The 20,417-nt window shown below is 34.2% G+C and overlaps 1 protein-coding gene across 3 annotated transcripts in view; it reads left to right on the top strand.

Moving 5' to 3' along the window:
- tmprss13a (transmembrane serine protease 13a) overlaps positions 1 to 20,417 on the top strand; it is a 142,957-nt gene that overhangs the window by 2,160 nt on the left and 120,380 nt on the right. The window contains exons 2-14 of one of the 3 annotated variants that reach the window (XR_015711880.1): positions 7,776 to 8,152; positions 11,542 to 11,707; positions 11,786 to 11,902; positions 12,010 to 12,180; positions 13,308 to 13,437; positions 14,223 to 14,321; positions 14,407 to 14,447; positions 14,527 to 14,689; positions 16,214 to 16,383; positions 17,716 to 17,814; positions 18,517 to 18,659; positions 19,536 to 19,688; positions 19,768 to 20,143. Coding sequence is in view for 2 of the 3 variants with exons in the window: in XM_087796439.1 (XP_087652565.1) it covers positions 8,135 to 8,152; positions 11,542 to 11,707; positions 11,786 to 11,902; positions 12,010 to 12,180; positions 13,308 to 13,437; positions 14,223 to 14,321; positions 14,407 to 14,447; positions 14,527 to 14,689; positions 16,214 to 16,383; positions 17,716 to 17,814; positions 18,517 to 18,659; positions 19,536 to 19,688; positions 19,768 to 19,782 (1,485 nt within the window). In the remaining variant the exon portion in view is untranslated. Of the gene's footprint in view, positions 1 to 7,775; positions 8,153 to 11,541; positions 11,708 to 11,785; positions 11,903 to 12,009; positions 12,181 to 13,307; positions 13,438 to 14,222; positions 14,322 to 14,406; positions 14,448 to 14,526; positions 14,690 to 16,213; positions 16,384 to 17,715; positions 17,815 to 18,516; positions 18,660 to 19,535; positions 19,689 to 19,767; positions 20,355 to 20,417 lie in introns of those variants that run through there. The other 2 variants (XM_087796440.1, XM_087796439.1) reach the window with 2 other exon arrangements.

Below are 20,417 nucleotides of genomic sequence, written 5' to 3'. Positions count from 1 at the left end.
CAATATGTATAGGAAGGAGATGAAGTGCATGAATGCTCCTCCCCAGATGCAACTCTAATAGACTCAGGGACTCATTCTTTCCTCGTGCTATTAGACTGTTTAATTATGAGTTTGGGGGCAGGAGTGGAGTAAAAAGATTAATCTATTCCATGTTGATCTTTGTATCCTTTTTATTTGTTATTTTTCTTTGATCTATGTTCTTTATCTTAAGATTAAGATTGTGTCATCTTGCACTTTCTTTTTATTGCACTTTATTTATTGCACTATTGTCTGTGTTGCTTTGTGCTGGAAAAACAATTTCCCGAAGTAGACCTCCAGAGGGATCAATAGTTTATCTATCCATATATTTATGTTTAGCATAAAAATTAAACGCATGAGTCACAACAAAATGTACTTTTGACTGATAGAATATTGGTTAGAGGCCATGAATGTAAAAAAGAAAAGCATAAATGGCAGCCGTTCCATTGAATACCCATATAAGTGTCACCTTCTCTATCCTGTCCATCAATAAATCAGTTTATAGGGGATTAAAAAAACAATCTGTCATTTATCTCCACTGCTGGATTCATTCATTCATTTTCAACCGCTTTATTCCTTATCGGGGGTCGCGGGGAGACTAGTATCATAGGGTGAGAGGCAGGGGGACACCCTGGACAGGACGCCAGTCTGGGCACACAAAGACAGACAACCATTCACACACACATTAATACCTATGGATAATTTCCCAAAGTTCTCAATCAACCTCTGTTAGTTTTTGGACTGTGGGAGGAAACCAGAGTGCCCGGAGTAAACCCACGCAACACGGGGAGAACATACAAACTCCACACAGAAAGGTCACAAGTTGGCTTTGCCTGGAAGCGAACCAGCAACCTTCTTGCTGTGAGGCGACCGCGCTTACCACGTGCACCCTACTGCCGTACTCATAACTGATAATAAAAATATTATAAAATAATAGAAATGTCAACCAAACGTAAAAAAAAAGAAGATAAAAATCCTCTTCAGTTGAGTAAGACGTAGATAAAGCCACTGCTCTTCTCTTCTGATCTTCTAATCTTGGTCACTACTTTCATAACTTTCTCTCTTTCCTCTTATTATCAGTGTTTCCATGAAACTTTCACGTCATGGCCTCATATCAGTTTTCACATCATGTCCTTCAGGTGAAAATGATTCATAGTTAAATTAAAAGAAAGATTGTTCTTACGTTTGGATTGTATCTTAACCATTGATCTGCATATAACAACTTTTAAAAAATAAAATTAGTTTAAAGAAATTCCAGAAGACATTCATTCACGTGATGGTTGAGTGTAGTAGCTTGTTGTAGCTTTGAAAAGATTTCTCGACTGATATGATGAAATGTTACAGAGAAACCGGGGTTCTCCAAGTTAACTGATCTGTAGGCACGTTATTGACAACCGTTTGAAAGAGACAAATAATAAAATAATGATGACTGATCATTGGTTAACAGCTATAAGCTGAATAAATATAACATGCTAGCAAGAAAAGAGAAAATAGATTTAATTACTATTATTAAATAACTAATGTGTACATACAGTTACCCTTATCTTAAAATACTTAAAAAATTTAGTCATTCATCTTTATTTATTTTTAATTTTAAGAATTTCTTTAACATCTAAACAGAATCACTCTGCAGCCAAAGACCAATATATGTTACTTTACAAATACTAACTTACTTAAATAATAATTGTTGGCTGATAAGTGTTTTACATCTTTTAATGGCTGCCCTGATCGAACCACTAGGGGTCACCAAAGTAAATCATATATTCTACTCCTAACGTCTTCCTTCTTTCTCTTCTATTTTTGTTTAAATCGGCGATCTTTATTATTTAAACCCAAAAGTTTTTGTGTTTTTTTAAGATAATTTCCCCTCCACAAAGTTCCATTTTCCAAACTCAACCACCACTTCCTGTATGATGATTACTTACTTACTTACTTATTCTTCACTGTGATGATTTCAAACCAGTTCATACTGAGGTCAATAATAGGCTTAACCTTTTTGGCGATTTCAAAATATCTAGACATCTACGTGTGACTTGTGAACGTGTCAGTAACGCAAATCTACACCAGATTTGAATAACGAGAAGGAGAAGTAGGAAACTACCGATACTGTAATAAAGACGGATTGTTTCGGTTGTTTCTGTCTCCCCTAGTGTCGTTACATTGTAACTGCAACTCTGTAAAACCCCCCCACGACGTTTATTTTTGATCAGTCATTGATACTAAGAAACGATCTGTGAAGCTTCATTGCCTCATAATAGATTAGAGTTGTTGTGTATTTGCATGTTGGAGTTTTTTTTAAACCAGGAGGTAATGACCTTCTTTTCTCTTTAATGACTTCTTATGAATGTCAAAAATTGCTTTGACTGTGAAGATTTTATCTGGGGTAAAAGGGCAAGTTAGATTGATCGCAATTGATAAACCAGATGGAAGTTTTTTGTATTAATTTTGAGAATTAAGATGTATTATTATTATTATTATTAGTTCAGTTCAGTTTATTTTAGAACCCACAAAACCACTTTGTAATGTGTTACTACAGATAAACTTTTCAATGTGCGATTAAAAGTGTTCTTTCTTTTTTTTTAAATATCAAAGCCTTTATTTCTTATTTTATAACTTACTTAACATCGACCTGGTGCCTCACATTTATACATTATTAAAGTAAAGTAAGTGAAAAGTTGGGCTTGTCAAAGAGAAAAGGCACTTTGTTTATCCTAATAAAAAGATATAGTGTTATAAATTTTCGCAACGTATTGGTTTTAACTTCCTTTTTACACCGAGTCCCCCGCACATTCATCCAGCTCTTTACTGCCCCCTTCAGGCCTCACTTATTTATTTTAGTCGATTGAACAATTGTGATGATTTATTGTTCATCTCATCCTCTAATTAGAGTTTATTCTTATATAATATCCATTCAAATGAACAGGTGACATACTTGGCGAGCGTGTTTTGTGAAACACTTTGTTTTTCAACAAGCTCTATGATTTGTGTAATTGTTTGACCTACATTTTCAAAGGATACATGTTGTCACAGTCATGCTAAACTAATTGTACAGCCTATTATACAACATGTAGCTTGTTAAGTTATTTAGTGTTAGTAGGTGACCTAGTTCTCCTTACACACATTTCTGGCCTTAGTTTTAGGGTCACGGGGGCAGCAGTCTAAGTAAAGAGGCCCAGACGACCTCTTCTTTGAAACATCTGCCACAAAAAAATGATTGTATTTTATTTGGTTTTCAGTGAATCGGTTAAATAACGTAAGTACATTGACAATTATAAGCACGCACACACATACACACAAAGATATATATATATATATATATATATATATATATATATATTTACGTTTTTTAAGAGGAATCTACATTTTTTTTGGTTAAGGTTAAAAAGATAAACACAGCAACAATGTTATCATTTATATAGCTTTTATTATATAGTTAAAAGTGGAATAGATTTGACTAAAATGGTCTAAATTAAAAGTGAATCCTCACAAAAAAACGTAAAACATTAACCAACAAAATGTTAATCTATTTTGTCAAAGAAGTTCAGTTAAAAAATGCTGAAAGTTAAGTTTGATCTTAAACATTTTAGATGTTATTCTCTTCACATTGAAAATGCAAAAAAAACGTTATTCTCAATTTTCTACTGTTTTAATTTAAAACATCAAATTGTTCCTTTGAATCCTTCTTCAGTTTTAATTTGTGAATCTGGAGTTTTAACTTGTGAATCTGGAGTTTTAACTTATGAATCTGGAGTTTTAACTTGTGAATCTGGAGTTTTAACTTGTGAATCTTCAGTTTTAACTTGTGAATCTGGAGTTTTAACCTATGAATCTGCAGTTTTAACTTGTGAATCTTCAGTTTTAACTTATGAATATGGAGTTTTAACTTGTGAATCTGCAGTTTTAACTTATGAATCTTCAGTTTTAACTTGTGAATCTGGAGTTTTAACCTATGAATCTGCAGTTTTAACTTGTGAATCTTCAGTTTTAACTTGTGAATCTGGAGTTTTAACTTGTGAATCTTCAGTTTTAACTTGTGAATCTGGAGTTTTAACTTGTGAATCTTCAGTTTTAACTTGTGAATCTGGAGTTTTAACTTGTGAATCTTCTGTTTTAACTTATGAATCTGGAGTTTTAACTTGTGAATCTTCAGTTTTAACTTGTGAATCAGCAGTTTTAACTTGTTAATCTGGAGTTTTAACCTATGAATCTGGAGTTTTAACTTGTGAATCTTCAGTTTTAACTTATGAATATGGAGTTTTAACTTGTGAATCTGGAGTTTTAACTTGTGAATCTGAAGTTTTAATTTGTGAATCTGCAGTTTTATCTTATGAATATGGAGTTTTAACTTGTGAATCTGGAGTTTTAACTTGTGAATCTTCAGTTTTAACTTATGAATATGGAGTTTTAACTTGTGAATCTGGAGTCTTAACTTGTGAATCTTCAGTTTTAACTTATGAATCTGGAGTTTTAACTTGCGAATCTGGAGTTTTAACTTGTGAATCTGGAGTTTTAACTTGTGAATCTTCAGTTTTAACTTGTGAATCTTCAGTTTTAACTTGTGAATCTGGAGTTTTAACCTATGAATCTGCAGTTTTAACTTGTGAATCTTCAGTTTTAACTTATGAATATGGAGTTTTAACTTGTGAATCTGGAGTTTTAACTTGTGAATCTTCAGTTTTAACTTGTGAATCTGGAGTTTTAACCTATGAATCTGCAGTTTTAACTTGTGAATCTTCAGTTTTAACTTGTGAATCTGGAGTTTTAACTTGTGAATCTGGAGTTTTAACCTATGAATCTGCAGTTTTAACTTGTGAATCTTCAGTTTTAACTTATGAATATGGAGTTTTAACTTGTGAATCTGGAGATTTAACTTGTGAATCTTCAGTTTTAACTTGTGAATCTGGAGTTTTAACTTGTGAATCTTCAGTTTTAACTTGTGAATCTTCAGTTTTAACTTGTGAATCTGGAGTTTTAACTTGTGAATCTTCAGTTTTAACTTGTGAATCTGGAGTTTTAACTTGTGAATCTTCAGTTTTAACTTGTGAATCTGGAGTTTTAACTTGTGAATCTTCTGTTTTAACTTATGAATCTGGAGTTTTAACTTGTGAATCTTCAGTTTTAACTTGTGAATCTGCAGTTTTAACTTGTGAATCTGGAGTTTTAACCTATGAATCTGGAGTTTTAACTTGTGAATCTTCAGTTTTAACTTATGAATATGGAGTTTTAACTTGTGAATCTGGAGTTTTAACTTGTGAATCTGAAGTTTTAATTTGTGAATCTGCAGTTTTATCTTATGAATATGGAGTTTTAACTTGTGAATCTGGAGTTTTAACTTGTGAATCTTCAGTTTTAACTTATGAATATGGAGTTTTAACTTGTGAATCTGGAGTTTTAACTTGTGAATCTTCAGTTTTAACCTATGAATCTGGAGTTTTAACTTGCGAATCTGGAGTTTTAACTTGTGAATCTGGAGTTTTAACCTATGAATCTGCAGTTTTAACTTTTGGATCTTCAGTTTTAACTTATGAATATGGAGTTTTAACTTGTGAATCTGGAGTTTTAACTTGTGAATCTTCAGTTTTAACTTGTGAATCTGGAGTTTTAACTTGTGAATCTTCAGTTTTAACTTGTGAATCTGGAGTTTTAACTTGTGAATCTTCAGTTTTAACTTGTGAATCTGGAGTTTTAACTTGTGAATCTTCAGTTTTAACTTGTGAATCTGGAGTTTTAACTTGTGAATCTTCAGTTTTAACTTGTGAATCTGTAGTTTTAACTTGTGAATCTGGAGTTTTAACTTGTGAATCTTCAGTTTTAACTTATGAATCTGGAGTTTTAACCTATGAATCTGCAGTTTTAACTTGTGAATCTGGAGTTTTAACCTATGAATCTGCAGTTTTAACTTGTGAATCTTCAGTTTTAACTTGTGAATCTGCAGTTTTAACTTGTGAATCTGGAGTTTTAACCTATGAATCTGGAGTTTTAACTTGTGAATCTTCAGTTTTAACTTATGAATATGGAGTTTTAACTTGTGAATCTGGAGTTTTAACTTGTGAATCTGAAGTTTTAATTTGTGAATCTGCAGTTTTATCTTATGAATATGGAGTTTTAACTTGTGAATCTGGAGTTTTAACTTGTGAATCTTCAGTTTTAACTTATGAATATGGAGTTTTAACTTGTGAATCTGGAGTTTTAACTTGTGAATCTTCAGTTTTAACTTATGAATCTGGAGTTTTAACTTGTGAATCTTCAGTTTTAACTTGTGAATCTTCAGTTTTAACTTGTGAATCTGAAGTTTTAACCTATGAATCTGCAGTTTTAACTTTTGGATCTTCAGTTTTAACTTATGAATATGGAGTTTTAACTTGTGAATCTTCAGTTTTAACTTGTGAATCTGGAGTTTTAACTTGTGAATCTTCAGTTTTAACTTGTGAATCTGGAGTTTTAACTTGTGAATCTGGAGTTTTAACTTGTGAATCTGGAGTTTTAACTTGTGAATCTTCCGTTTTAACTTGTGAATCTGGAGTTTTAACTTGTGAATCTTCAGTTTTAACTTGTGAATCTGGAGTTTTAACTTGTGAATCTTCTGTTTTAACTTGTGAATCTGGAGTTTTAACTTGTGAATCTTCAGTTTTAACTTGTGAATCTGCAGTTTTAACTTTTGGATCTTCAGTTTTAACTTATGAATATGGAGTTTTAACTTGTGAATCTGGAGTTTTAACTTGTGAATCTTCAGTTTTAACTTGTGAATCTTCAGTTTTAACTTGTGAATCTGGAGTTTTAACTTGTGAATCTTCAGTTTTAACTTGTGAATCTGGAGTTTTAACTTGTGAATCTTCAGTTTTAACTTGTGAATCTGGAGTTTTAACTTGTGAATCTTCAGTTTTAACTTGTGAATCTGCAGTTTTAACTTGTGAATCTTCCGTTTTAACTTGTGAATCTTCAGTTTTAACTTATGAATCTGGAGTTTTAACCTATGAATCTGCAGTTTTAACTTGTGAATCTGGAGTTTTAACCTATGAATCTGCAGTTTTAACTTGTGAATCTTCAGTTTTAACTTGTGAATCTGCAGTTTTAACTTGTGAATCTTCAGTTTTAACTTGTGAATCTGCAGTTTTAACTTGTGAATCTGGAGTTTTAACCTATGAATCTGGAGTTTTAACTTGTGAATCTTCAGTTTTAATTTGTGAATCTGCAGTTTTATCTTATGAATCTGGAGTTTTAACCTATGAATCTGGAGTTTTAACTTGTGAATCTTCAGTTTTAACTTATGAATATGGAGTTTTAACTTGTGAATCTGGAGTTTTAACTTGTGAATCTGAAGTTTTAATTTGTGAATCTGCAGTTTTATCTTATGAATATGGAGTTTTAACTTGTGAATCTGGAGTTTTAACTTGTGAATCTTCAGTTTTAACTTATGAATATGGAGTTTTAACTTGTGAATCTGCAGTTTTAACTTGTGAATCTTCAGTTTTAACTTGTGGATCTGCAGTTTTATCTTATGAATATGGAGTTTTAACTTGTGAATCTTCAGTTTTAACTTATGAATATGGAGTTTTAACTGATGAATCAGGAGTTTTAACTTGTGAATCTGGAGTTTCCACTCTCATGATAAGTCTGAGTAAAAACTGCTGATCCGAACCATTTGTGTTCTTAAAAGCACTTTCTCGGTTCGGTGCAACTTTGAAGTAAAAACAAAACATGTTGACTGTTCAAACACTATTTGATTGACATTTCTTTCATGCGGTTGTTTGCTTCAGGTCAATAATCAACCCATGCCTGTCCAGCCGTCATGGATTTCTCAGGGACCGAAACTGGTCCGACGGTCTCGAGCTTCCTTGAAACCGGTCCGACAGGTAGAGAGTCTCGTAAAGATGGTTCTCTTTGGCGAGGAGGTCCGGCACAATGACTCGGGGGAGGTGTTTGAGGAGGAGGCCGTCCTACCTGTGAATGACTCTATGAAGGTCATGAGGAAACTCACACCAGAGTGAAGAGGAGCAGAGAAGAAAAGCTAGAGAATATGTCTTTGGAAGAGTAAACACTTCACTGTGACTTAGCTCCGCCCACTTGCTCTCGCCTTCCCTCTGCTCTCTCCTGGAAACACTTACCTTACAGTCCGATGGATAAACAGAATCAGGTGAGTTGATATTTAATCTTTTAAATTGGGATTATTTTACCTTGTTTTTAACACTGTTTTAAAGTGAAATTTCTTCTCATGAAATCTTGTATGCTCTGTTGACGTCAAACTGTGATTTTACTAACGTTTAAAATGGTTTTCTTTGTCAAAATGTTTTTGCTAAAAAAACCTTTTTCTAATTCAATTACTCTGGATTTTCAACTTTCTGTTGCACATTTTAAGGATTGAACTTTAAGATGTTTACCCAAAATAACAATTTTTAACTTGAAAAAATGAAATAAAATGAAGAAAACTGAATATATTGTCAATTAATGATCCAAAACGACTTTTTTTGTCTGTTATTTCTGATCTAATATTTGCTTTATTTGCTATTTATGATTTAGCTCATTGAAATAAAAATTAAAAAATTAAGAAAATGCTTAAGTTATCTACTACATTTTTATTTTGCTAAGTTAAATCCCCAAAACATTTATTAATTTACTTTTTCTTTATTTTACTTAAGAACACCAGCCGCACTATCGTGTAATGATTTCGGTGGAAACACAAATGCAGGAATGTCGGCAAAAGACTTTTTGAGCAGCTACTAAATTTAAGTTGAAAATTCAGTTAACTGAAGAAAGAAATGTATGTTAAATATGTATGTTCAATGAAATGCTCATTTTCATATGTAACCAACATTTGACTGCCTCTAGGAGTTAAAAGAAAAACCCCAGAGACAAGTTTTGGGCTCTAGAGGCTTAAAAATTGAACTTTTATCAAAATTGAGTATTTTTGCTGATTTTTCAAAATCCGCTCCCGACTTCCTGCTTGTTGGAGAGGTAACTTTCCAGCGTATTTGAAAGACGATCCGTCCCTTATGAACGTCGATGCTCCGATGGGAAAAGGAAAAACCTGCTCCTCCACCTCCGTTAGTTCAGTACATGTTCATCTATAGGTACACGTGAAACTTGACCAGCTCGATATAGAATAGACTCATGAACAGATGTTCCCTGACACCTCTTATTATTGACCTTTTCGCTCTCACACAAAAGGGAAATGTTTACAGAGCGGCTGCTATAGTGATAAATGAGGAGAACCGGCTGCAGAAACCAAACAGATCGTGAGGGTTCCACTCGTGAGAGAAGTCAGGCGTAGCCGCTTGACTTTAGAAATTCAATGAAGCAACTCCTGAGAAAACAAGTCAGCGAAATATCTGCTCGAATACATGTTACAGACAAAGCTCTCGGAGTCGCGCCTTATTCACCCTAATCCAAACACGAAGGTCACGTTTCTCACTTCTTTGTATTTCTTATCCTAATCTGATAGGACGGCCAAATATTTTCGAATCTATCTTGATTATATTTGTGTTTGTTCTCCACAAACAAACACTTCCATCATATTCCATTCAAGATCAGTTTTACTCTTATTGTAAGTCACTGTTTAATTATCGACATTCATAATCTCTTTTTTTTATCTTATCTTAAATACTTATAAATCAACGTATTAACATGAAAATTAATCTACTTTGATTTTAAGAGGGATTTTGACGCGCTGAAAAGTGTTTTAATGTCATTGTAAACCATCTCAAGAAGTGGTTACTGAAGTCATGAGAGCGAAAAGATTCTTATGTTAAAAAAAAATCTACCTGTTGATGGATCCTCGACTTTATTTCTTTGAAAAATCTAAATGTTATCAAAAAAGAGCTGAATTCTGAAGAGTTTCCGCCACAAAAATGAATTAAATTGATCCTTTTATGAAAACTATCTTTCGATGATTTTGACATGTAGGCAAATTTTTCTTAAATTTCACATAACAGAACAAGAAGTACCTGGTCAGGAAAACACAAGAAGATCATTTTCTTAGCTACAAACAAAGCTTCAAGCTTGACTGGAAAAGATGTATTTCATCAAAATGGAATAATATATACTGACAACAACCTGGTCAATCATTTACAAAGCATGAAGTTTACCAGGAAGAATGACTGGCTTTATTTTTTGAATCAACAATTAAGAATCTGAGAAACGCAGCCTTTTGTTTGAGCATGACTCGCCTCACGAGGCTTAATATAAAACCTGGACTTTTTCTCCATCGACTTCCTCGTACCTGCTTCTTCCAGTCAAAGTTAATGTTTGAACAAACAGATTTCCGATCAAGTGTGTTTAATTAAAATATGAAAGTAGGAAATATTACCGAGAAGAAATCTTGTCCCGACAGCCACGGCCTCCTCGTCACATGTTTCCACACATGGGTGTGGATTTGCACATGTAACTGCAATTATGGTTAATAGTTAGTCCAGTCGGAACTGACTCATATGGATGAAAAGATTTGTGACGCCACGGATCGGTAAAATCTCTGCATTATTTTTCACAAATTCCCCTAGTTTAAGGCAAGGAAAAACAAATTGACATCAATTTGCTTTGATTCCTTTGCAGAGAAAAATCTTTATATATATATATACATCTTTAATTATACTATATTTATTATTTTTCTATTCTGGAAATCAAACGTAACCAAGTTTCGTGACACATTTAAAGAGACAGACTCGTGTTAAGAGCTTGAGAAAAAGAAAACATTATGATGAATACTAAAATGTTTTTGTTTGCCAATTACAAATAATTGTGTTCGTAGGTTTTGCAGAGAATTTACTTTTAAGTATTTTCAGCTTTAACTAAGGTGTGTATTGTCAAGATACTGACGATACAGGGTCAACGATACGATATATTGTGATATACAGTATATTGTGAAACTGTAGTAACAAGGATATATTTGAGTACTTGACTCAAGTGTTTCAGAATTTACAGACCACATGACTCTTGACGAATTCGTAACTGCTTTCATTTGTTTTGAAACCAAAATATTTCCAAACATCACATCAAAAGGAGCTGGAGTCGACTGTATCCTCTCGTCCTCAGTCGTAGTACGTAATGACGGCGGTTGTCTAGTGGCCGGATTTTTAATTGGAACACAAAAATGAATGAACACTATAAATATTTGCTTTTTGATTGGATATCAAGATGAAAAGATCAAATTGTTTTATTATGTATATATATATATATATATATATATATATTATATTTAATATTTTTATTATATTTTATGAAATATTCAAAGCAGCTTTATTCGCCAGTACATATTGGTATACATACATGGATTTTTCCGTGGTTGTGGACGACTCCGAAATTGGTAACAAAATTAGAATAGGGAAAAACAATATGTACAAATATACAAGATAAATAATAATAATAATAATAGACACAGTGCAAAAACCGTCAAACAGTGCAATGAGTGTTTACCTTTAACCTAATACTCTCATAATTAAATATATATATTTCAACGCTGACGTTTAAGTTTATCGATATTTTCTCATAGTTTAACTGTTCTTAACGTGTGAAACCATCTTTTCCCGGCAGAGAGATGACCCTCCTCCCTACTATACGGTCTCGGCGCCGGCCTACAATCCATACGTGGGACCGCAGTACGGCATCGGTCCGGACCTGACGCCTCACTCTCACCCGCACTACGTCCCTCAGTACGCGTCCCGAGTGACCGCCTCACAGGTCCAGCCCACCAGCATAAGTACGAGATCATGGCTCCTTCTCCCGATGTTGCAAAATGATGGTGAAAAAAACAACTAAGATGTTTGTCGTCTCACAGCTCCGTGCAGCAGGAAGAAGAAATGCGTGTGTTGTGAGAGGACGTCTCAGTGTTACGGGGGTTCAGGAGGAACTCTGCTGCTCGTGGGTCTGTTGGCGCTCGCCATCTGGCTCGGAAGTACGTGTATATAGCAGTTTCACTGTATCATTTGAATTACAACTTGTTATTCTCATCTATTTTGGTTTTGTTCTACTTTTCTCATCCTTGCTCTGTCACTGTTGCAGTACGCTTCGGGACCAGAGTCGTGTCGACGACCATCTACAACAGCTACGAAGTCGACGAAGACGGCTACGATGAAGACCCGCCTCTGCCGGATTACGACACCTGTCCCAACAACACCGTCAAGTGCGACGGCAACATGGACTGTCACCTGGGCTCCGACGAGGCGGACTGTGGTGAGAAGACAAGAGGCTTCCATATATATATATATATAGATCTTTTTTTAGCCAACAAGTATCTCTTTTGTTTTATTAAAAACACTCTACTGTCAACATCCAACTTCATTAAGAAACAGTTAAAAATATCAACTATTATTTCCCTCACAACAATCAAATGAATATAAACTTGAAATGAATTAGATGTTTTTAAATACATCAGTTATACTCTTATTATTAAAATCTCGGTCACTTATCTTATGAACTGATATATTTCAAACATGTATACAATATTGAGTAATTTGTACAAAAGAATTTAATAAAAAATACACCTAAATAAAGAAAACATTTTTAAAAACTGGTAAAAATAATTTTTTAGATTCCCTACCCTTTTTAAATAATTTGCCAAATATTTCTACACAGATATACATAAAAATAAAAATACATGATATAGAACTCATAGCAATACACAACATATATATATATATATATATATATATATATATTGTCTCGTATTATCTATATTACATAATATAGCATCGTAAAATGTATATATATATATATATATATATATATGTATATATATTTATCAGCAGACCCATGAAAAAACATAATATATACACAAATATACTAAAATATTATTATTATTATTATTATTATACATTTATCCCTCATCTTCCTCAGTTATCACACTTCCTTCTCCAAATATGTGTTTAGAATTTTTTTTTGTTGTAGTTTTTGTCTAATCTTAAACACAGACAAATTATTATAGGACAACACATCAACATTAATCTACTTCGTTTTAGAACCAATAAGCTAGCGGACCACTTAAAATGACTTGGCTGACTAAGTTGGCCCCCGGGCCTTGAGTTTGATCTAAGTATTGCCACCATCTTTCTTTGTTTCTGGTTCGTTGTGTCATTATTTGGTTTGTAAGCCTTAAAACAACACAATTATACCATTGGAAAATGCTATTTATACTTAATTTATATGATATAATTATACAAAGATGCCACAAATGATGAATAATTATCAATTTTTTAAACTTAACGTAACGCTTTTCAACACTTTGATCATCTCTTGGTGTTTTTTGAACTGTTCTTAGTCTGGAGCTCGTTGTTGAATTTCTCCCCGTGTTTCCTGGACAGTGAGGTTCAGTGCAGACAACACTCTGGAGGTACGGACGGACGAGGGCGGACGTTTCCTCCCGGTGTGTTACTCCGGTGACTGGGATCGAAGTGTCTCCGATATGACGTGTCGACAGTTGGGCTTCAGAGGGTGAGTGTTCTCCGTTGAACGACTGTTTGAGAAAATGAGCTGATTTAAAATCATCTATTTTTAGCTGAACTCTATTGAAGAGGCATCAGAATAATGAATTGTTGGACAAATAAAATGTTGAAACTTTGTTTTTTTTTTCAATTTAAATCGGGTTTTTTAATCAAGCATTTATATTACCTTGATTCAATTAATAATATTTTTAAATAATTTAATTCCATCATTTGTATAAAAAAAGTTTTTTTTATTTAATTTTATCATTTAATTTGAATTTTTTTTTTTCTTCCAAAATTAATGATTTTCTTAAACATATAGTTTGATATTCTTATTTCAATAATTCAAAAATAAACTTTCAAATTCAATATAAATAATATTTTAACGCCGATCATGTGACGGTTCGATCAATTCGCTCTGTGCTCTTTTGCTTTTGTCTGATGGCACTATTATACTACCACTTTTATATTGAATTAAAAAAGCTACAGATTAAAAAACGATTGAATTTAGAAAACTATTTTTTGAATTATGGAATTAGAATATCGAACTCTATGTGTAAAGCAAATACAACATTTAGAATGTATTGGATTTTTCTAATTTATTGATTCAAAGAAAACTATTTAAACGTTCAATATAGAAATGATTGAATTCAGTAATGCTTAAAAAAAATGCTTAAAAACAGCCGCCTTTAAATAAATACAATTCAAATATTCAACATTTGAAATGTTCAATTCTACCAGTCAATATGTCCGTAAAACTTCTGCTGCTGAAAGTTTTTTTGTTTTCTTCTACAGATCCTTCCGGACAAAGAAAATAGTTTCTCCAGAGATGTCTGTTGGCCTCACGTTAGTCAGCAAAACAGATCCAACCATCCAGGGAAAAGTGAATGTCAGGTAAATATTTGGTTTTCACAGTTTAGCGCCCTGAGTTTAAACATTCATGATGGACTCAGTTGATCGTCTCTTGCTGATGTTTCAGTTACTGTGAAAACAAGGAGATCGTGTCTCTCCAATGTGCAGGTGAGGACCTAGAACTCTATCATTTTGTATCCGTTTAACGATCAATTCATGTGCTTTAAACTCTTGTTTGGTGCCTCAGACTGCGGGAGGCAACGGTCCACGTCCAAAATCATCGGAGGCTCGGCAACCAAGCCCGGAGATCTGCCGTGGCAGGCGTCGCTGCACTTAAGGGGGAGTCACGTGTGCGGAGGCGTCCTCATCGCGCCGGACTTCGTGTTGACGGCGGCTCACTGCTTCACCAGGTAAATCTCCTTCGGCCTGTTCAGCGCTTCGATCTCGCCTGCGGGCAGATTCCAGAGATTGTCGGGATTTGATTTACTGCCAGCGAGAATGTGGAAATTCTGGTCTGTTTTTTCTCTTGTCAGGAATCTCAGATCTGACGTGTTATTTGAAGAGCAAATGTCAACAGCAACCACTTATATTTGATTGACATGACATGACAACACAATAGATTAGCTTTCCTTTGTTTGAATTATTTTCAAATATTTAAATAAAACAAGAATATAAAGATAAATAATGAAATACTGTTTTTATCAATTATTATATTACATTTTGTTTACTTGAAATAATTCTTAGTATAAGATAAGATACATTTAAATGAAAAATAAATATATAAAAGGAGTATATTTTAGTCCCTTTCAACCATTTTACCCAATGGAAAACTTAAAAGTAGTTCTCAAACATGTGAAAATATTCATAAACAGATGCTTGACAAGTCTAAGAAAAACATAAACATCATAAAACCTTTGATATTTAGACTTTTATACATGGTTGTAACTATATTTACAGATTTATTTTGATTTAGAAATTTCCTGCAGCTTCTGCCATCAATACAACCCCAAACATGACTTAATTAAAAACGAAATATAAATCACTTCCTGGACTACAGTTGCCAGTAAAGATCACTTGAGTGTCCAACACTTGTTAAATGTTGCTCCGACAACATCACTGGAAACACATGTTGTGCCTCGAGCCACAATAATTATTTAATTAAAAAGGTTGATTCATTTGTTGATCACATGTTTTTTCCACGAGCCACAATAATTATTTAATTAAGAAGGTTGATTCATTTGTTGATCACATGTTTTGTAATGTGTCTCCTTCGGCCAATCGTATCCTCCGCCTTACTGCTATTACTACTATCAAAATACATCCGAACTCATAGTGTTTTATCTTGATTTATTATTTTTATTAGATTCATGATTTCACTCATGTCGAGGGCTGCAGCTTAACTCACTTTTCCTCTGACTTAACTTAAGAGACTTTACAAAGAACTCAAGTGAAAACTTGAAAACATTGTTTTTTAAATGTATTTGACCATCATGTTCTCACACAAGAATTAGACTAAAACATCTTAATGTTTGTTTTAAAAGCCAAAAACACTTCAATTTACATTTTTGTAACAAATTAAACTTCTGCTACTTTTAAAGAGATTCTCAATAGAACGTGTCTTTTCATTCTTTACATCTTTAACTCAACACGCATAAATAATCACTATCATTAAATTGCAAAATGATGATACTCATGATATTCATAATCATCCAGTTTTGCTTCATGTGTTTGGGCACGATTAAAGTTTAAAAAATATTTAATTATTTATAAAATTAAAATATTTATTATAATTTACTGACCTCTCATTTTACACTTACGCATTTATCTTTTTAATTCAAATCACATTTCTCAGAACAATTGAATGTTAATGACAGTAATTAGGGTTTGTTTTCATGTGTGACTCACTTTTTGTCTTTTTTTTTTTTTTTGGGCAGCAGCTCAACTTCTCCGTCGGAGTGGAAGGTTTACGGAGGAATCATCTCTCAGGACAATCTTCCCAACGCCAAGAGAGTGAAGAGGATCGTCCTGCACGAAAACTACGACCGCAAGACCAACGACAAAGACATGGCTCTGCTGCAACTCTTTGACCCAATTTCATCAGCAGGTGGGCTTCATTTTTGGCTTCAGTCGAAACGTTCCCTCGGGCTCTTGGAAGTATTTCTAGGAAGAAAAAAAAATCCTGCTTCCTTATTTGGAACAAAAGCGATGAAGTCGTATCATGTGACAAAGGATGTTAGCGAGGGCGACCCAGTGACCGGGTTGGGTCGTGAATAGTGAGAAAGACGCCGGATCCCAGATTAAGAGTTTTTGTCGACGGAACAATAATGAACGAAAGATAAGATCACAGTCTTTGATTTTTTGCTCCAGTGATCGTCTGTTTCCACACATTATAGTCCATCAGGTCCCAAAATGACACCAGTTGAGTAGAGCCGTGTTGATGTGCGAGAATCCTTACGGTTGTTCCGTCCACCATTGATGGAGCTGAGGGTTCAATTCCTGATGCACGTCCTACTTCAAGCTAAACATTTGAAGATCCTATCGAAGAGAAACAACATAGTAATGAAGTCTGGATCTAGACCTGGAATCATGTTCGGATTTTAATTGTGTGTCTTTCTAAATTGCTTTAAAAAAGTTATTTTGTACTGTTTAAGTTTAATTACAGTTTCGATATGAGCAGGATTGTAATTAAAAAGTACAAATATGGAAGTATATCAGTGCTATCGGAATTAATATTTTTATTTAATGTTTTCATTCAATAAGTTGCATCTTGAAAGGTTGAGTTTTTCAAAATAATTAAATTATTATTATTATTATTTTCTACAGTTTGACATTCGAATTCCAATCATTTAAATATATTTAATATATATTAGACTTTAGACCAGGGCCGGGTCTAGGCAGGGGCAAGAGGGGGCCTGGCCCCCTCAAATAAATGTTGTGCCCCCTCAAACTTACATGTAAGTAAGTAAGTAACAGCACAATGCCCCCTCAAGATTTGTGGCTGCCCCCTCATACATGCCTGTCTAGACCCGGCCCTGCTTTAGACTTTCTTTTATTGTCATTGCACAGAAAACACAGCAGTGAAACTGACAACGAAATTTCGTTGCTCGACAACCGTTAAAAATATATACATTAATTTAGTGCCACAGACACTACTAAACGATTACCGAGCTTGATTGGTCGGTAACGTGATCGTCTGTGTCTCACAAAAAATGGCACAGATACCCTTTCAAAAAAACCCCCCAAAAATACAGGATTCTAAAACATTACAATGTTTAAAGAACTCTAAGATGACATAGATGATGAATGTTTAAAAAATGTTACATATTCATCCGTAATGAGCAGCAGGAACGACAAAGTTTCGTGTCTCGGTGCAAAATTATTGTAAACAGATACTCTGTTCAATATTTTTTTCAAACGTCTCTTTTTTGTCTCTCAGATCCTTTCCAACCAGCCTGTCTCCCGTATCATGGCCTTCTGTTTCCTCATGGGACTCAATGTTGGACGTCTGGCTTTGGGACCACCGAGGCAGGAAGTGGTAAGAATCCTGGAATATCAGATAAATTGTAACATTTATGCCCGAGCTGGGGTGTAAGGCTGGATCAGATCACTGATGGAAGGAGGAGTCTGACCATGAATAGAACTGAAAGTAAGAACCAGAATTTTAAATTTGATCCTGAAAGAAACGGGCAGCCAGTGAAGAGTTTTAAGGATCGGAGAAATGTGAGTTCTTCTACTAGAGCGAGTACAGAATAAAATGAATCAAATACATATTAATCAATAGATAAATCAAGATTAAATAAATACAAGAGACTTGTACATTAAAGTAAACATATTTTTATTAAGAACGAGAATGAAGGAGTTATTGAACCGTGTTGTTCTGGTCTATGTTGTTTCTGCAAACGTCTTCAAACATTAAAAAAAATCTTGACAAAAACCACATTCTTGTCGTTGACCCAGATTTTCAGCCTGATCTAATTTGACTCCATACATCAGTGATTCATCCTCTAACGCTTCCAGACATGTATTCATGTCGTCTGGTGAGGAATGTTGCCAAACTTGTCGCAGAGAGATCAGGTGTTTAACATGCCTGTGGAACAATGAAGATCATCTTCATGAGAACTGTGTCGTTATAATCCCTCGCGGTCGTCGCTCTGGAACATGTTCTCCGAACACGCTAGTTATGAAGGTGGATCGACCCGATGAACGCGTTTGAAGCTTCTTTTCTTCCTGTATTCAGGCGAAGCCTCCAAGGATCTCATGGAAGTGTCCGTCAACATCATCGGCTCACAGGTGTGCAAGAGTCCGTCGGTGTACGGCAGAGCGATCACCAAGAACATGCTGTGTGCCGGAGATCTGGATGGAGGCAAGGACTCCTGTCAGGTGAGCGATTGAACTGTCAATCAACACTTTGTTACCCAACAATGGGAAATACAAATGAAAATAACGGTTTAAATCCTATATATGAGCCCAGATTATCTTCTTATGACACAATTCATTGTGTTTTTATGCACAAATCAAAACCTGGTTTTAAAAATAAATTAACTTTTTAGTGCTGAACTGAGACCAGCAACATAATGACTTTAGCTCCACCCACTTTTGATTCTACTGGGTTGTGCAAGCAGGTTCCGAAATGCCACTTTTACCTATTGATACATTTTAAATTTTGATTTATAGATGTATATACTTTTCTTTTTTTTTATGTTCAATGATTTTTGTTTTATATTTTATATTTTATGTTTAGTTTATGTATTTCGTCTTTAGTTTTTTTTTGTTTTATGTTTTATATATTTTATATTTAGTTTTTTAGTTTTTTGTTTTATATATGTAATGTTTTATATTTTACATTTTATAATTTACATTTTATATTTTATGTTTTATGTTTTATTTTGTATATTGTATATTGTATATTGTATATTGTATATTTTATGTTTTATATTTTATAGATAGATGGATAGATAGATAGATAAACTTTATGGTTTGTTTTATGTTTTCTATTGTTTATTTTAAAGTTGACATTTTAAATTTTAGACCAGCAATTACTGAGGTTTCATGAGACAGTGTCAGTGTTTACACAGCCCAGTAGGTGGCGCTCTTCAATTTATCCATCAATAAATATGTTGAGGTTTCATTAAATTCCGAGCCAAAGATCGAAGAGAAGAACAAAAAAAATGTTTTTCTTAAAAATGTGAGACAATAATATTGAAGCAAACTCATGTAATTTAACACTTCCTCTCTCTCGTGCCTCCTCCTCCTCAGGGGGACAGTGGGGGACCCCTGGTGTGTCAGAAGGACAACCGGTGGTACCTGGTCGGGATCACAAGTTGGGGCTCGGGCTGCGGACAAGCCAACAAGCCTGGCGTCTACACCAACGTCAAGAGTCTCCTTCCGTGGGTTTACAGCAAAATGCAGGTGAGTCTTGGGGTCAACGGGGTCGTCACGGGGTCACCACGGAGGTCACGAGTTTGACTTTTTCTGCTCCGCCTTTCAGCTACTCAAGCCGTGATGTCACTTCCTTTCCTCCCCAAGATGATAAAAATGAAGATGATACATATGAAGATGATAAAAATGAAGATAAAAAATGAAGATGATAAAAATGAAGAATATACAAATGAAGGTGAAAAAATGAAGATGATACAAATGAAGGTGAAAAAAATGAAGGAAAAATGTGGCCTTCTCTCTCCGACCTGGAAGTGAAAGTTCTGGTTATTTTTTACCTTCAAGTTCGAAGACGGCTGGACCTTCTTTCAGGTGAACGAACCTGTTGAGATGATTGACGTGGAGGTGTGTTTATCTCAGGCCTTTAACTGTTTTTATATATTGACGGGCACTTTACTATGTGTGTGTGTGTGTGTGTGTGTGTGTGTGTGTGTGTGTGTGTGTGTGTGTGTGTGTGTGTGTGTGTGTGTGTGTGTGTGTGTGTGTGTGTGTGTGTGTGTGTGTGTGTGTGTGTGTGTGTGTGTGTGTGTGTGTGTGTGTGTGTGTGTTCACCACAACTGTCATTTATTTTGTGTCAAATTTTTTATAGTTGTCGGTCACATGGGGTTTATGTTCACACTCAATAAAAAACATTATAAAAAAGCGCAAATGATTTTTGTTTTTCTAACTGATGTCATGGATCTCACACACACACACACACAC

This window comes from Callionymus lyra, chromosome 7 (assembly GCF_982586985.1).
Source record: "Callionymus lyra chromosome 7, fCalLyr1.hap1.1, whole genome shotgun sequence".
NCBI classification, from domain to species: Eukaryota; Metazoa; Chordata; class Actinopteri; order Syngnathiformes; family Callionymidae; genus Callionymus; species Callionymus lyra.
The sequence above is the reverse complement of the archived record's forward strand: the minus strand, read 5'-3'. Positions and strand labels throughout refer to the sequence as shown.